At 35.3% G+C, this 19,579-nt stretch overlaps 1 protein-coding gene across 7 annotated transcripts in view; it reads left to right on the plus strand.

Moving 5' to 3' along the window:
* The window catches only part of PTPRD (protein tyrosine phosphatase receptor type D), a 1,592,809-nt gene that overhangs the window by 1,422,923 nt on the left and 150,307 nt on the right, over positions 1 to 19,579 (plus strand). For all 7 annotated transcript variants that reach the window (XM_055135922.1, XM_055135897.1, XM_055135904.1 and 4 more), the window contains 2 exons: positions 5,865 to 5,955; positions 11,921 to 12,130. In XM_055135922.1, coding sequence (XP_054991897.1) covers positions 5,865 to 5,955; positions 11,921 to 12,130 — 301 coding nt within the window. The remainder of the gene's footprint in view (positions 1 to 5,864; positions 5,956 to 11,920; positions 12,131 to 19,579) is intronic.

The raw sequence follows: 19,579 nt of genomic DNA on the forward strand, positions 1-19,579 counted from the left end.
GTGAAAAAAGAACTCAGTGAAATATTAGGCAAATGTGGACACATCATATGTGCATAGGCTTTAATTATGCATTTCTAAATACATAATCATGTCTGGCAGTATAGGAAAATTCTGAAGTTAAAGGTGATCTGTTGTAATGATGTAGGCTAATCAGAGAGGTAAGGGAAAATTCAAGTTAGAAAGTAAACATGAGGGACTGGAGCGATAGCACAGCGGGTAGGGCATTTGCCTTGCACTCGGCCAACCCGGTTCAATTCCCAGCATCCCATATGGTCCCCTGAGCACTGCCAGGAGTGATTCCTGAGTGCATGAGCCAAGAGTGACCCCTGTGCATCTCCAGGGGTGACCCAAAAAGAAAAAAAAAGAAAGTAAACGTGATTTGCTGTTAGAGGAAAAACAGGACTAATAGATATTTTAGGCAAATAGAAAATAATTATTAGGGTAAAATGACAAAATAGACAAAGTAAGCTCAAGAAACTGAAAGCTCATCAAGGTACAACTCAGAAGAGTTGGGATATAGACTCAAACAAGATCACTGAACATTAAAATACCTTTTGATCTTAATCCTAAAAGCAAGGAGGATTCATTGAATTTTTACAATGGAAATGTGAAAGTCAGTTTTCTATTGCAAAACAAAAATTTTAGACCCAGGACTAGAAGGGTCTCTATGGTAAGATAGTCTAGGGTAACAATCTAAGTAGGAGACAATGGAATGACATTGAAATGGTGATAGTAGAAGTTCATGGAGACAGTGAATGTGTTGGAGATAAAGATGGGAAGTAATGAACTTGACACTAGATTGAGTATGAGAGCAGAAGGAAATAAAAGCACTATTGTTAGTGATAACACCAAGTTTTATAGCATGTGCACTAAAGTGTATTGGTATAATTTTTTCACCAATTTCAATATTGGAAAAAGAATCCTCTTGGGGACATACACACTTTGTTTTAGCCATAATATATTTGAAATACTTTTGTGAAATGGAAATGTAAGTCAGAATTGAATAAGCTTGTGATGTATGGAAAAATGTTTTGGACTAAAATGTGAATCTTTAATTTATTTGCTTCTAGATGACAATCATTTCCTGAGCTGAACTAAGTACTAGGAAGGAAAAAAGTATTCCTTATGGATCTCCACCTTAATCTTCAGTGGCAGAAATTGTGTGTGATAGAAAAAAAAATGGGATCCAATAGTTAAAGAGAAGATGATATAGGAAAGAGAATGGGTATGGTGTATGATAAGCTTCCTTAGGGGTGGGAGGAGAGAGGATGGGAGGGAGGAAAGGAGAGAAGGGGAGAAGGGGAGAGAGAGAAAGAGAGAGAGATAAAGAGAGAGGGAGAGAGAAATGCTGTGTAATAATTCAGAGTGATTGGGGCTGGAGTGATAGCACAGCCAATAGGGTGTTTGCCTTGCATGCGGCCTACCTGGGTTCAATCCCCGCATCCCATATGGTCCCCCCAAGCACTGCCAGGAGTAACTCCTGAGCAACGCTGTGTGTGACCCAAAAAGCAATAATAATAATAATAATAATAATAATAATAATAATAATAATAAATTCAGAGTGATTGGCCTTGGAAAGTACAGTCAGTTCTTCAATTATTGTACAAGGGAGGCTTATGGTTTACCTAGAACAATAAGTCGGCTTGTAGTTTGACAAACATGAGAGAACTCATATTTATGCTTTTACTTTCTTTATATATAAGTTAAAGTCATGTTCTAGTGGGCAGGAATGGACTGCAAGGTTTGAGACCAGAAAAGAAATTCTCCAGGTTAGTGTAAAAAGAAAGACCATGGTTACTGAAGAAGCTGTGATAAGAAAGTCTGGGATGCTGAAAGTCTATTCGAAGTTTTTATATTATAAAGCCACAACATCAATAACCCATGTTTATTATTTCTCAAACTATTCCGTAAAGTGAGTTCGGCTACAGAAAACTTTCATTGTAGATAGACTTCAACTGAGAAGTAGAAAAAAAGAATTTAATGATCTGAGAATTTTGATAATGCATTGGCTAATCCTAGGAAAATTTCCAACCTATTCTGGACCACGGTAGGGAGATGAATAAACAGCACCAGATAAGGTTTCAAGCAAACTCGTTTGTTGAAGGGAAAAGTAGGTTTCAGAAAAGACGGTGAAATGACTGTTGACAGAGCCTCCGTTGCAGAGAAATGTATAGATTTTTGACTCAGACAAGACTTTCTAAATCTCATTCTCCCAGTTCTTTCAATGGGTGAGAGCTGCTTGAGGCAGGCTAGCTCCACTTTGATTGCTCTTGATGAATGCTTTAGAGATCAGTGGAGAGGAAAAAGTTATGGATATCTGGCCACACTGTTAATTAATTGCTGTGGGGGAGGCTGTTCAATTCTCATCCAGTCCCACATGTGAAATGAATAGTTGGGGAGTGCTGCAGAAGAAAGAATGGAGTTTTTTTCTTTTTTATCCTGCACGAGAAAGGCAACTCAGAATATGAAAGCTGAGGAAAATTAATCGAATTCATCAGCTTCTTCTCGATTTGCATGATTCTGAATGAGGACAATGGGAGCTCTCTGATAATGCACAATATCATTACTTCGGATGAAGAGGAGCTGTCCTGACTTTGTGCAGTTGGCAGTGAAAATTAAGAGGGTCTCTGAGAGATGTGTTTATCAAGTACATCTGCAGTGTTGTTTTGTACTCTCAGCTGCAGTCCCTGTCATTCTTCTCCATGCTCATTGAACATGATAGACTTGCCTGGCAAATTCTTCAGATGGTGGGAGGACAAGAGTAGGAGGATGTTTACTCTAGATCATAAAACAAAAGCTATTGACCTCTCTCCTACACAATAACACTTCTTGCTCCTCACCCTCCATGATCACCATGAGTATTGGTAGGAAAGAAAATGAATGACTCGATGATGTGGTCCTATGTGCTGATTAATGCACAGAGTTATGAAGAGAGAGTTTAGTAGACTTTTCTGACTTGACTTGAATTCTTAATAATGGAAGAGAAAAAAAACACTTGATGCCTGCATTTTTAATGTCATCATTTATTACTAAATCAGGTGGTTCAGGACTAGAGATATTGTACAGCAGGCAAGGGTTTGCGTTGAGTATGACTGACCTGGTTTTATCACCCTGTACCTGTATGGTCCCCAGTCCCCACCACAAGTGAGCCCTGAGAAATGTTGGAATTGACCCCAAAAGCAAATTAATAATAATAATAATAATGAATCAGGTAGCCTATATTTGTTCCACTATGATGGCTAATACCAGCCAAGAGCAATCATTATCTGCTTAGTACTATGTGCCAATTTGTTTTACCCACCATCATTCCCAATAACAGACTAATAGCAGTGACTCTTATTTTCAGAATATACCAACAAGATTCATGTATGTTAAGTGATCAGCCAAAAAATCACATATTAATGACAGAGTTCAAATTCTGGGCTGAATGCATCTCCATATGCCAGACTCTTCACCAGAATAATTCAGTACTGTGCTTGCAGGCAAATCCAATGAGAGCCCCATGTGAAATGTATTTTCTGTCACATGTTTCTCATACAAAGAAAAAGATGAAACTAATTTTAATAGCATATTTTATTAACTTATATATCTATAATAATCTTAATATTCATTCACTATTAAAATATCTTACATTCAGTTTTCTTGCTCAATCTTTAAGTTGTAACATCTTGTTTACTTAAAACACAAGTCACTTCATCAGGTCAGCCGTGCTTCCAGTGCTCCCTAGCCGTGAAGGCTGGAGGTTACCATACTGGCCCATGCCAGCCTGGTCTGCTTTTAGGAAACTGCTTTTTATCATGAGATCTAATGAGTTTGTTTGTTACGGGGTTTTTACTAACTAGAAAGAGGTCTTTTGCATGAGAGGTCTCTGTGATATAATTAGTATCACCTATTCCTTCATCTCTTTTCCTGGTGTGACAGGATTATATGTATATATGCTCACTTTTACAATAAATTTTCATGAAATTTATGGAGGTACTAAGTTTTGTATTATGAGTAAATGAAACAAAGAAACAGGCTAGTACCAAGTTTAAAATGCATATGATCTATATTCCTTTACTGTTTTTATTGGAAAAATTATTAAGTCTTGCTGAATTTGTCTTTTCCCTTTATTCCCTGCCCATATAGGAGGTAAGAAAGGGCAACAGAAGAATATGCATTTAATATAAAACCTAAGATAAAATAATTTATTATTGTGCTAGCTATTTTTACATAGCAGTGTTAGAAGTTCTTGTGTTCTTTGTATATAAAATTGATAGAGAATTCCTAAGCAGAAATACAAGAGCAGAAAATATACAACATGGAGTTTACAAAATAGTGTGATATAAAATCTGTTTGTGGAGCAGTACTGCTTTATATATATAAATTATTATATTTAATCATTACTTATTTTTAATTGGCCCTGGAGCAATAGCACAGAGGGTAGAGCATTTGCCTTGCACATGGCTGACTCAGGTTTGATTCCTCCATCCCTCTCAGAGAGCCCGGCAAGCTACCGAGAGTATCCTGCCCGCACAGCAGAGCCTGGCAAGCTACCCGTGGCATATTCGGTATGCCAAAAACAGTAACAAGTCTCACAATGGAGACATTGCTGGTGCCCACTCAAGCAAATTGATGAACAATGGGAGGACAGTTCTACAGTGCTATATTTTAATTTAGAACCATATATGTGCCTCAATTCCAATTGCTGTATTATATTGTGATCTATTTCAAAGGTCTTTATATTATCTCTAAATTCCTTTAGTAATCAAGGTCTGAAATTTGATGGAGAGAAGGAATTAATTCTTTTTAAATTATTGCATCTTTTATAATTATTGTGAGATCATGCGTAAATTTTGTACCTTTATTTTTTTAACCTGATAGAATATTTAATTATATACATAATCATTCATTCATCATCATCATCACCATCATTATGTATGCAGTTGTTGGGGCTATGAGCATTTACTATGATGATCTTTTGGCTTGTTTTGTTTTTATTTATTTTGGGCCACACCCAGTGGTTGTCAGGGCTTATACCTGGCTCTATGCCATAGATCACTTCTTGCTGTGCATATGGACCATATGCCATGCCAGAGATCAAACTGAGGCTTATTGTGTGCAAGGCAAGTACCTTACCCCTTGTACTACCTCTGGCTCTGCATCTCCTTTATTGAAAACAAAATACTTCTAAATAATGCAGGGTAACTGCATATTTTAGAACTTCATTTTTAACTCTTATGACATTTCATATAGGAATTGAGTACGAAGCTTATAGTTCTGTTTGGAATAAATAGTGTTTATGGGGTGGTATAGTGTTATTTGTATAAATATAAACCATTGACAAGAAATTTATTACAGTGGTTTGTGGGGAGTTATATGAGCAGATATTATTGTATACATTTGGATTAATATTTGCTAATACTAGATAAGGTTTTTATAACATTTAATTTGTATAATGTTATAAGCTAATTGTTTCTTTAAAAGCAAATATTTTCAGCATACTAAAAACACAATTATAGCTATAAACAATTTAATTTTTTTTAATTCTCATAAATTAGTGTTATAGAAAATGTTTGGCTTATCATCTTTTGATGGTAGATTTCAATGTACCATCCTTGCATTGTCTAGCACTAGAGTTGTGACTGTTTCTATTCTGTTAATGATAGCTTATAAAACCACAGTGGTATTACATTACAAGATCCTTTAATACAGAAATGTCTACCCATGTTGCTTTTGAACTTCAATAAACTAGTGTTGCTCACCTTATAACTGGTCATTTCATAATTATGATTTACCTTCAATCTCAATCTCTGGAATCTTTGAGATATGCTAGTTTTCTTTTCCCTCAGCTAAACTTATTTTCATCTCTCCATTTTGTACAGAGGTTACTACATAATTATTGTGCCTTTGAAGAAATCTCGTGGGAAATTTATCAAGCCATGGGAGAGTCCAGATGAGATGGAATTAGATGAGGTAACTGTTCCTTTATCTGCTGTGTCTTTCGTTAGTTATTTAACTCATTAAGCACTCTTTTCCTCCTATGGAGGAAATAGCAAATCTTTCAATAGCAAGTTCAGGTGCTGATTCTGCAAAGGTGGTTTATGAGATAGATTGTTCACTGGTGTGGGCCTGTTAACCTCTAGACCCCCAACAAAGATTCTTTACCTTAATTAAAAGACATTAAGTTACATTAAAGTTTACAACCTGTCTAATATTTGTTTAGTCCTTGACCCTGTAAAATATAATACAGAGGGTGGAAGGTGTAGTGAATTGTCAGCAAATATTTAATCACCAATTTTATAAATGTACATTTCCATGTGTGTCGTGATAGCAAAACCTATTAGAAGGGCTAAATTTCTAGTACACTAAGGCCTAATACTTGACCCACTGTTGCATTCTTGATCAGTTACTCAGAGAAATGTGCTCTTTAGCACATGTTGCCATATTCTGTATTCTACAAATGTTTAGCATTAAAAATGTATTTACCTCCAGTAGGAAATAGAAGGAATTACAAAATTTTAATCAAGTAAGAAAGAACAAAGTCCAGAGTATTTCTCACTTATGTGAGTATCAGGTTTAAATCTTAAACAGCATTTTAACTCTTATCCTCTGGAAAAAGAACATGAATCCCATTATGGGAGGTATTCCCAGCAATGCTTAAGAGCCACCAGGCCAGGGTCAGGGTGGACAGCCTCTGGGACTTTCCTGAATGGTGTCCGAGAACTCACACCACATAGTGGATCAAACTCAGCGCCTAGCACTGCTAGGAATGTGCTCTACCAACTCACACCACATAGTGGATCAAACTCAGCGCCTAGCACTGCTAGGAATGTGCTCTACCACTGAAACTTTCCCTGACCCTTTACTTTTTTAAGGGGGGGGACAGGACGATAAAATATAACTGTTCCATTCTAACAAGAGTGCTAAGCCAGAACCCAAGAAAGCCACAGCATGTTTTAATGTTTTAATTTTAATGACTTCACCACATCCGAGAATGTGGGGTTCTTATCTTGAAATACAGAATTTTGCTGTTCTAACATGATACTCTTTTGAGTCCATTCAGATTGCAAATAAAAAGACCATCATTGGAGGAAGCATGAGATCTTAATTTATTGGGTTATTTACAATTTAGAAGACATCAGGGAGCCAGAAAGATGGTATAAGTGAAAGGTATTTGCCTTGATTCTGACCAACACTAGCTCAATTCCTAACATCCCATATGGTCCCGCCAAGAACGGCCACAAGTTACCCTTGAGCACAGAATCAGGAGTAAACCCTGAGCACCACTAGATGATCCCTTCCCTCCTTCAAAAACAATATAATTTAGACCATATTCTATAACCATTATTTCTAGATACTCTTTCAAGTCTCAAATTAGTATCAAGAGAATAGGAAAGACAGAAGTTCACAAAAAGTTTTACAAGGAACTGATTTGTTTTCCATAAAATCTATCCAAAGGAGACTGTAATTTGACTAGTGAAGGGTATTGGTAACTATTGTTAGACATACGTTATCTCTAAAAGTATAGTTTAAATGATGTACTTTATCATCATGATCATGTAAGAAGGATAAAGAGATTCAGTGTTAGGTGTTAGGTTTTTGCTTTTGTGTTAGATTTAGTAAATTAGGTAACTATTAGAGATGTATAAAATTAAATAATATTTCAATAATGTCATATAGTTTGTTTGCTTTCTATTTTCTGTTGTTAATAAAGGAAGAAAATGTTGTGATATTAGGAGTGTAATCTCCTTCATCTCTAAGAAGATATGAAAAGATCAGCTGCTCTGTAAATATTTTGAAACAGTGCATGATTTTGCTGGAAGTTGACTAATTAGTTAATCTTGAGATGCTCATTATTATTTTAATCAATCCTCAACTAAATTATAAAATTCACTTGGAACTGGATTTAAAGTTCCAAGGCAAATTGTAGTATTTTTTAAATTTTTGTATTGATTTAAAAATATAAGTTTTCAAGGAATTGAGATCTAATAAGCCCTATATTGCATGAGATGCTTTTAAAAAATAAGCTTTCTCTAGTAGAATAGCCATTTGGCCATAAGGAATATGAAACTTGTATTCTTTTATAGTCAGATTTTAACCTCTAAAATGCACAGTGATGCTAATGGATTAAAGTATGGAGTTATATGACATTGAACTTTTTTGCAATTAAATTCTATGGGTCTCTGCTGCTGATTCTCATAACAAAGGGTCATTTTAATCATCTCACAAGTTGTGGTGCATTAATCTGTATAATAGTTTGAAAAGGAATATTTATTAATTTTAAAATTTTAGGTCAGGATGGGTTGTTTCCCACTTTTCTTAGTGACATAATTGAGACCACATTGTAGAATTAATGGTGGAAGAAATAAGATATGCATTGACTGGAAAATGGAAATTATTTCTGATAAAAAAAAAAAGGACTCGAGCCCTTGATAAATCTTTTGAAATTGCCTCCAATCCATTTTGTAACTATTGTAGAGGGGAACAATTGAAAGCAGGGTATGTCCTCTCTTCTTGCTTACTCATCTAGTTTCTGATCCCTAAATACAGGATTTATCCCATTCCCTTACCTTGGATAATAAATACTGCAGTAATTTTATCTGTAACTTTACTTACCAGGTTTGACAGAGTGAGGTCCCTGTATTAAATGTATTTGACCAAGTATATTTTTAGAAAGGTCTATAATTCACATTGGCAGAACTATGTCATGAAACAGAATGGCAGCCTACAGGGAGTTCTTTTAGTGTCTTTTTCCGCTTTGGATGAACCTAGCTATGCAGCTAGAAAAGCCACATTTAGTATTATCTTATGCATTTGTTTTTTGTGTAGGACTAACCTCCACAAAATAGGCTCATAGATTGACTTTTCTTATCAAGGTCAAATGGGGCAGAGCAGATACATAGGGTCAAAAAGAACCTGGTATAAAACAACTCCTAAAGTACTACTTATATTTAATTTGAAACAGATCTTGTTATATACCACAAATCCTTTTACCACATTGTGCTTCAAAGGCTGGCCTTTAAATATAGTGGCCATTTGTATTTGTAACTGTAACATGCTGACTAACTTTTGTGTTATCTGATCACATCCAACCCATTTAATGTAATACAGGAAGTATCCTACAGAGATTAGAGCAACTTTCAGAGGCAGAGTTGATATTGTTGCAGGTTTGACCTTGATAAATGATTGCTTTGGATCTAAGAAGGACCAACCATTGGAATACTTTTTTTAAAATCACCTTGTTTAAATCTTCTAAAGAAAATCTAGCAAATGTACTTGGGGGTGGGGGTGACAGTGATATGGATGAATTATGACAGTTGTCCATATCTGAAATATGAATAAACTCAAGGTAGGGTTTGATCAGTGAAGTAGAAGATGAGACACAGTCACATCAACAACTGACATCAAATGTTTCTGATAAACTTACTTCAAAAAAGGTGTCCAGCTCATCTGCAGTACATTTGTCCTTCTCAGAATAATGGGTCATCAGTCACTGTACATCAATAACCTTTGTAATGACTTTCCAAGTATAATATTAAATATTTTGCATCATAGTTTTTAAGAAATGACAAAGAATCCTAGGAAAGGAAAACAAATTATACATGTATCTATGTTAACAAAAGCAGATGCTAGAAAATGGTACATATCTGTAAGTTAGATACTTGGGTATCAATTTACCTGAACTGTTTTCTTAATATTATTCAAGCATTAAAAATGATAGTATATCATTGGAAAGAAACCTCTGGATGGTTTAGTTTTATTTCACAAATCAATTCTCATATAGTACTGTTTGCTTTTTTAACCTCTGTTTTCTTATTTATAAAGTGAGATTTCTAATATAATGTATGAGGTAATTATTAGGAATAAATGAACTGATCCTAGATTAGAGTCTCAAGGACAGTGCCTAGTACCTAAGATGTTTTTAACATGTCGATGCTGGCATGAACCACTAGTCACTCTCTTAAATGTGGTTTAAATAATGCAAGTTAAGCTCTGGTGTAAACCTGTGAATAAATTAGCTATTATCATTAACTATATTATTATAAAATAAACCTAAATTCGATGGTAAGGCTGACAGTGATGAGTGTGTTATACTTGATGTATCTTGAGTTTTCTTATCAGAAATTTATTATCAGATGATCCAAATTCGCAAAATTATTGATGTCTGATATACTTGGTCTTCATAAAAGGTTTATATTTCATGTCATTTTATTTAGGGTTAAAAATAAACTGGTACAAAATGACTCCTAAAATAATACTTATATTTAATTGGAAGCAAATCTTGTAATAAGCCACTTTTCTGCCAAAAAGTTTAGGATGCTATATAACAATATATTTTTTTTACATTTTCAGATAATTTTAAATGAGCTGAGCACACTATCACTCAGCATAGATGAGACTGTAGCTATACCATCAGCTTCCTGCCATATATGCAACCGTCATTATCATAGATGCCTGGTCTTGAAGGCCAAGTCCTCACTCTAGAGAATAAATATCACTACTTAGGTTTTTACTATGTAATTTCTATGTATAAATAATTTTTCAATAACATTTCCAAGAATCCTAATTTTTAGGAGACTAAAGACATATCCTACAAAATATTAAAGCTAAATAAAAGTTCATTCTAAAAATATTGTACTTGGGGCTGGAGCAATAGCACAGCGGGTAGGGCGTTTGCCTTGCACGCGGCCAACCTGGGTTCGATTCCCCAGCATCCCGTATGGTTCCCCAAGCACTACCAGGAGTAATTCCTGAGTGCCTGAGCCAGGAATAACCCCTGTGCATTGCCGGGTGTGACCCAAAAAGTAAAAAATAAAAATAAAAATAATTAAATAAATAAAAATATTGTCCTTTTCAGAATCATCTACAAATTTACTCCTTTTTAAAGAGTGCCTTCTTATTCCATTTTAAGGAATGAAATACCAGTATTTAAAGGGACAACCCAAAGATAACTTCAAAAGCATATTGAAATCAGTAGTCATAAGTTATCATCAAGATAATTTTCACCTAATATTATGGTAAAATTCATTTATAAGACTATTTCTTTTGAGCATACACTATACCTCTCATCAAAATATGTTACTATACTCATCACCTACATTTTTTACTTTTTTAAAAAAGGAAGTATATGAAGATTGTGTTTGGACATGGGTGTGTTATTTCCGCTGTAGTAGTAAAATTATATGTTATTTTCTGGAGTAAAATTGTTATTTTTTTAATCTGCCTATATTCCTGGCAAAATAGCTCACCTCTTAAGAAAGCTGTAATTTAGAAAGGGCTGGTGTCAAGGTAAATATAATTAATCATACCCCAACAGTTAACTTACCTCCCCAAAAGGAAGTAAAGCTAGAAATTGTACATGAGTGACAATGTCTTTTTAATACATGTCACCCCAAAATTGACCATCAGATTCTGTTTCTCTTGAAATGAGGGAATTTACAGCACATAAATCATATTACTATTTTTTTAAAACATCTAAAACAGTCTTAAAGTTTTTTAAGTAACTGTTCTCTGAGAAGTCTGTCATATTGGAAACTTTAGATGCCTTTATTTGAAGTTATTACTAGTTTAATAAGTAATAATAATAAATTCTACAAAGCAGGATTTCACAAATCAAGCTGATTTTTTCCCCTTAAGCAAGTTATAATGCACTCTTGTCCTCTGAGAGGATTTCATTAGTTTGGACAAAGATAGGAGCTACCAGTAAAGGATCTAGTATTCCTGTATTTATAGTCTCAGCATTGTGATAGCAGTGCAGTGTTTTACCTTAACAGACAGATTTTTATAAGAGAAAATCAAAGTTCAGCGATGTTGACAAGCTACATGAAACAAATTGTATTGTGGTTGTTCTCAGCAGTGAATTAATTTCTTGTGTTAAGCCATTAATAGCATGGGTTGTTGCTGTTTTAATTTTTCCATTTCCCTCTTGTTTCCTAAGCTGTTTAAGGAGATATCTAGGAAACGCAGAAGCATTCGCTATGGAAGAGAAGTTGAATTAAAGCCATACATCGCCGCTCACTTTGATGTCCTTCCCACGGAGTTCACCCTGGGGGATGACAAACATTATGGTGGATTTACGAACAAGCAACTGCAAAGTGGTCAAGAATATGTCTTCTTCGTGTTAGCAGTCATGGAACATGCAGAGTCTGTAAGTTAATTATGGTGGCATCTGCTTGGGAGGGTATTCTTATACATTTGAACCCGAGAAGGGTTTTTTGCAAATCTCTAGGCATATTAGTCCTGATTCTTTCTCACAAGCTCTCATTGGCGTAAATGTAGTAACAGCCTGCTGAATTTTTGAGTATTGCCAATGAAACTGTTCAAGATTTTATTATAAGCAGGACTGGATCTTGTCTCCAATGACAGGGCATTTGGGTGAATTTCAACTATACAAAGTGCCACGTTGATGGGACATGTTTCTTCAGTCTTTTCGATGTAGCAAACACAGATAAGCGGCAGAAAGTCATCACAGCTCACAACCTCCTTCCTCAGCTTTTTTAAATGACTGATCTTGAAAAAAAATTGCAAAATACCTCATGGGCACCAATCTGTGGAGCTGCAGTGGGAACTAACAAGCTCTGCAATTCAATACAGTATATTTATAGGCATTTGAAAATATTGATTGGGAGTGATTGTACTTTATTCTCCTATAACTGCCAGTTACAGAGCTGTCTACCCAGATTCACAAGCAATGTCTACCTAGGAAAAGGCAAGCACAGCCAGCTTCTTTAATTATAGCAATTTGCCAGTGACTTTATCAGTGAAAAGCCAAGAAAGTTAGAAAATAATTCAATAAGACAGAGAATTCCTAAGGTACTCTAAATAATGAGTTGTCTTCTTTTATGTAATTCATCTTGCTCTTATGTCTTTTTATGCTTCAGTGGCTTTGAATGTTGAAACAAAAAAAAAGGAAGAGAAATTGTAGAGGGGAAATGAGGGAGATTTCGTAGTGGCACTTCACATTAACATTTACTATATATATATTCTAAATTGTATCTTTCTAATGGGGATCTAAAACTGGCAGGTGTGACAACTCCGTTGAACCAGTCACTTCCCATATAAAGGAGTGTGTGATGTATCAAAGCTTTCTCCACATCAGGTGTTGGCATGTATGGTGGGGTTTCTCTTCAAATGACTAAAGGAATTCCCCCGTGCAAAATCAAAACACAAAGGCAGTCTTTCTGCCTGGTTTACCTTTGTGCACAGAATGTCATTTGAAAACAAAGTGACGGACTTTCTGGAATTTTAATGTGCAGACATGCTTTCTCTTTCTAGTTGAAGTTTTAAGGCAGAACATGAAGGGGATGGGATGTTGGAACTCATCTCTTTTTTAAATGACTTTTAGATATTTGAAAGTAATTTTCTTTAAATAGCTCTAGGACATTTTAGAAGGCATGTTCACTGCAATGAGGTAGATCAGAGCATCCAGCAAAGAACAGAAATCTCATCAGATCATGCAGGCTGATTGTACCAATGTCAGACATTTCGCCTTTTAAATATTTCCACCAGTCAAATGCATCTCCATTGCTGAAGAGTCTACCCCTTCCCTTAGTGGGTTATCTCACTGTTCCGTTATTTATATAACTAGCATTTTTTATAAACATATTATCTAAGTTGACTGCTCCCTCCTTCACTTTTTTTTACATTACTCTGCAAAACTGACTGCATTTCCTTTGTTTCATCTCTGCTTTTAAGCTAGCCTTTAATTTATAGAAATAATTTATTTCTGACAAGTATAATGTCAGCAGTAATATAGCGCTTTTATAAATCTCAGAGTTGCATGACTGTTAATCAAGTACTGAAATACACCAAGGGTGGACAGATAATTAACAAAGAAAATAGCTCCCCAATAAAGACATGCTTGTCTGCATAATGCCTTGTACATATCAAGAACAGAGGGTTAGCTTAGAGTTTACAAAACCTTCACATTTTCTATTCCCTCCCCCTGTCCCACCAGAAACTAAGCAAGTTTTAGCATCACTGATACCATTTTATGTGTGTTCTTTTTAACTTTTAAAAAATTTTTAATATGACTTTTTTTTCTGTCTTGGTTCCTATGTACTTTGAGAAAATATTTGCTTAGATTTTAATCTTAGCTGACCAAGATTTTTATTTCAAAGACTATGTTAAAGAATGTAAAATCAGAAATTTTTGCTTATTTTTGTTTGCCAGAAAATTTGAATGTGAACTCCAAAACAGATGAGTGAAAAAATAAACCAAAACAAACTTTATAAAGAATCTTATTTTCTTGGATATTTAGTAACTTTGCCAAGTTCTTTGTGTAAATCTTTACACTGTATATTTCTTTTTTAGGTTTAGCTTCTGAGTAGGTTGGAAATACACAGAATTTTAATCTTTTGATATTGTAGAAAAGCTAAAAATATCAGAATTTTTCCTGGACACAGTGTAAAGTATGAAAATAAATAATTGTATGCTAGCATTTTATACAAACATATGTTCTCCAAATTAACTACTGAGTTTGTGCTTAAATTCATATTACATGCCCAAATTATATTAGGGAAATACAAATCAAAACCACAATGAAATGTCACCTCAAATTAATGCAAGTGATCTGTATTAAAAAGATTGGAAACAAATATTGGCAAGGGTGTTAGGGAAAAAAGAACTCTGATATGGTGTTGCTAAGAATGTAAATTGGTACAGCCTTAATAAAAATGCCATAGACATTCCTCTTAAAAATGAAATTTCCAGGGCCTGGAGAGATAGCACAGTGGGTAGGGCGTTTGCCTTGCACGCGGCCGACCCGGGTTCAAATCCCAGCATCCCATATCGTCCCCTGAGCATGGCCAGGGGTAATTCCTGAGTGCAGAGCCAGGAGTAACCCCTGTGCATCGCCAGGTGTGACCCAAAAAGCAAAAAAAAAAAAAAAATGAAATTTCCAGGGATTGAAGATAGTAAAGTGAATAAGGCATTTTTCTTGCATGTGGTGCACCCAGATTCAATCCCTGGTGTGCCATAGGGTCCCCAAGCACTGCTAAGACTAATTCCTGAGTGCAGAGCTAGGAGTTAGCATTGAGCACCACTGAGTTCAATTCATAAAAGAAAGAGAGAGAGACAGAGAGAGAGAGAGAGAGAGAGAGAGAGAGAGAGAGAGAGAGAGGAGTGGAAAGGAGAGGAGAGCAGAAGAGAGGAGAAGATATAAGATAATAGAAAAAAGAAATTTCCCCCAAAAATTCTATAATATTGTATACCAATATCACTGTCATCCCGTTGCTCATCTGTTTGCTCAAGCGGGCACCAGTAACGTCTCCATTGTGAGACTTGTTACTGTTTTTGGTATATCGAATACACCACAGGTAGCTTGCCAGTATCTGCTGTGAAGGCAAGGTACTCTCAGTAGCTTGCCTGGCTCTCAAAGATGGACAGAGGAATCGAACCCGAGTCAGTGGCATGCAAGGCAAATTCCCTACCCACTGTAAATCAATATATCAATGAAAAAAATTTAAAATAATGTATATCATAAAACATATAATTCTAATTATATAAATCATATGATGATTTGGGTTATCAAATATGTGTTATATAACACATATAGCATATTTGCATTTTGAGGAGCATTGGGAGTTAATTCTTTATTTTTTATTTGGGGGCATACCGAGGGATGATCAGGATTTACCTACCTCTGAGCTCCTAGCTTCTAGGGGCACTATATTTAGTCTTGCGATCAATTTGGGATCACATGCAAGGCAAGTGTTTTAATCTCTGTACTATCTAAACAGCCCATATATTTGCATTTTTAATGCAAATATTAAAATATTTGGGTCACTGATTCTTATATGTGCATTTCAAACTATAATGTTTATATAAAAATTTATGTTTTAGACATATATTATTTCTGCTAAAGACGGGTGGATATTAGGTTAATGGGAAGCAAACATGCTGTTGGGGGTGTGTTTGAATGTTTTATATATGAAAGCATGCCAATAGAAGCTTTGTATATCATTGTTTGCAAAAAAAATAAGCAAATATTATTTTAAAATATTTAAATATATTAAACATTTTATTACATGGAACTGGGAGAAGTTTGTGGGTGTGACTGCCAAACTACTGGAAAACTGGGGAGCGATGCAGAATATTGCATGGCAGAGCCTAGCAAGCTACCCATGGCATATTCGATATGCCAAAAACAGTAACAATAATGGGCCTCATTCCCCTGACCCTGAACGTGACAGGGACGAATGGAGATGTTACTGGCACCCGCTCGAGCAAATCGACGAGCAACAGGATGACAGTGAGACAGTGATTAAAATTTTAAAATAATTATTGATCATGAAAAATTATTACATTCTTTCACAATTTTAGTCATTTTGAAAAATTGAACGTGTTGTCCCTCAATGATTTGTGGAGAACTCACAAAGTGCAAAGTTCTGTGCTAGCTAATGTACACATTTCAGCACAAGTAGCATGTACATCTCTGCCATCCAGAAGTTTATAGTTTTGTTAGAGAAAATAAGGCTTATAAATAAATATAGTTCCAAAGTAGAGTTAATTAATGCCAGTAATTAATGCCAGTATCACATGACAAAGGGGTTGGGCATTTGCCTTTCACGTGGCCTACCCGAGTTCGATTCCTCCGCCCCTCTCAGAGAGCCCGCCCGCGTGGCAGAGCCTGGCAAGCTACCCATGCATATTGGATATGCCAAAAACAGTAACAATAAGTCTCTCAATGAGAGACATTACTGGTGCCCACTTGAACAAATCGATGAGCAATGGGATGACAGTGATCACATGAAAAGGACTACATTTTTTTAATTTATTTTTACCTACAATTTTTAGAATGAATGATAATCTTCAAATTAAGGAGCAGAATCTTGCATGGAAGCAGCATTTAAGTTGTGCCATGAAAACTGAATGGTAGGATTTAGATTTGGGGGAACTTATGAGAGGACTAATAATTATTTGGGAAATAGAGGCAATAAGTTCACTGTGATGGAATTTGCTATGTGGAAAGAAGTTTAAAACAAAATTATAAAGGTCTGTAGGAACCAGGAAAAAATGTCTGCTTAATTTTGGAGTCCCAGCAAACCAACCTATTGAGGATTTATGGGTCAAGTTGGGATAGATATTCTAGGGATAACAGAGACTGTCAGAGGAAGGGTGAAATCTTGGTATGGTTTGGGTGAGCATGAGGTCATGAAGAAAAGCAGTACACAGGACACTAGAAAGAGATACAAATACTTATGCATGTTTTATTAGATAAAACCAATCATTTTCAATTCCTACATGTTGGTGGAATGAGAGAAATTGAGAAGTTAGAAGGAGGATGTATCTGGAAATCAAGGAAAGAATATATGCAGCTCTTAGAGTAAAATTACTGTAAAACTCCTTAGACTTGATTGAAAATGAAAGTCTGAGATGAATGAGTTTCTCAGTTTAGAAACAATTATGAGGAAGTTATTTCACTTCATGATTGGTAGTAGAGGTACCAGATTGATGTTACAGTGGATAGGATGCTTGCCTTGCGCAGGACTAACCTGGGTTTAATCCCTGGTACTCCACATGGTCCTCCAAGCCCACCTGGAGTGATCCCAGAGCACAAAGATAGGAGTAAGCCCTAAGTACCACCATGTGTAGCCAAAAACAAACAAAAAAGTATTGGTCATAGGGGCTAGAGAGGTTAGTTCATCAGGCAGGGTACTTGCCTTGAATGCACTACTTTGATTCAGTAAAGTGCTAAATTCTCAGCACCACATATGGTCACCAGAGCATTGCCAGGTGCGGTCCCAGAGCACAAAGCCAGGAGTAAGAATTAAGCATCATTGTCTGTACTCCCCCAATCACAAACAAAAAAGATTGATGGTTAAATCTAATAAATACCTTATCAGATAAGACAGAGTGATGTGAAATTACTGAAAGTAAAACAAATACCTTAGCACGGGATGGATTTAAAAGCTCTTAACAAAAGAGCAATAAAAGAGAATTGTAAAGAGATCAACTGTGGAAAATCTGTAAATGATATGGAAGCATGAGGAGTAACTAATAATTATATTTGCCAAATGAGAGAATTGGACAAAAGGTGATGAGGGAGAGAGAGAAGACAATTGAAGGGCACAAGGCAGAATGCTTGTTGACTGGTCCCGAATAAAACATTGTAAGAGGATATAGAAGGGAGTAAAGTCAAGAGAATATCATCTAAAATAGGGTAAATTAGTGACTGAAGAGGTAGTATAGGGGTAATGTGCTTGCTTGCACATGACTGATTCTAGTTCAATCCCTGGCTCTACGTGTGATTCCCGAAGCAAAGCCAGACATGCACCCCCCAAAAAAAATTAAAATATTAGAATAAAACAAAGAGCAGAATAGAATATTATAAAAGAAAAATGTTTAGATCTTAAGTCCATATATTCACCAATTAACTGTTTTTTCTAATTTTATTGAATAAAAGGAGATAAATATAACTGTATATATGAAAAGTACACAAAATAACACATCCATCACTTCTTTTTTATGTGTGGGTAAATGTATTTAAAATGACTTTCAGCAACTTTCATGGTTACTATACCTTAATATTACTTTGAGTTATCATACTTTATATTAGATCCTCAGATTTATTCTTCTTTACACCTGAAGGTTTATACATTTTGACCTACATTTCCCCACTGGTCACTCCCTTCAACTTCAGACATCTATAATTATATTCTATTCATGTAAAATTGGCTTTGCCCAAAGATTCTACATGTGATAGATACCATGCAGTATTTTTCTTGTTCTATTTTTTACATATATTCTCTGTATTCAACCATGTTGTTACAGATGTCAGAATTTCTTTGTTATATGCCTGAATATATTTCTTTGTGTTTGTGTATCATGTTTTCTTCACTTTGTATCAACAGACACTTAGGCTATTTCCATAATTTTGATCTTGTGAATAATGCAGCAATAAACACAGGTTTCACAAATACCTCTTTGAGCTACTGATTTCATTTCCTTTAAAGGAAACCAGGATCCACATTGTTAAATATATGCTAGTTCTTTTTAAATTTTTTGGAAAAACTACTGATTTTCATAATGCCTGCATCATTTTATATTCTCTTCCTGTTCAGTCTTGGAAACAACATACTTATTCCTGATCAGTAAAATTTAATGGGACCTACTAAGTTCCTTTAAATTCTAAGAATTATATATTTAGTAGAAAGCCATGCCCCCAAGTTCATACATTTTAAATAAATATTCTGGACAATAGATTTCACTTTTGAAACTGTAGATTTCTGGCCCAGAGAGTGCCAATAGGCAGGGCACTTAATTCTGCATGCAGCCAATTTTGGTTTGTTCCTGGCACCTCATGTAGTCCTCTGAGCATGGCCAGCAGTTTTCCCTGATCACAGAGCGGTGAGCACTGCTGGGTGTGACTAAAAACTGAAAGAAAAACTCTATTTGTTTGGTCTGTTTTCTACTAACGCAGAGTTCTAAACATTACTCATATAATTGGATGTTTAGTTATGTACTGATAGTTTGGTCTATCAGTGTTATGAACTTAGTTTTACTGCAGTGGTAGTGGCTTGAAGACAGAACTAGTGTATTTATCTTAATTTTCACCTAACACTTAAAACAATTGTCTCAGTGTTCATGTTCTTTG

The sequence above is a fragment of the Sorex araneus genome, chromosome 1, assembly GCF_027595985.1.
Source record: "Sorex araneus isolate mSorAra2 chromosome 1, mSorAra2.pri, whole genome shotgun sequence".
In the NCBI taxonomy this organism is placed as follows: domain Eukaryota; kingdom Metazoa; phylum Chordata; class Mammalia; order Eulipotyphla; family Soricidae; genus Sorex; species Sorex araneus.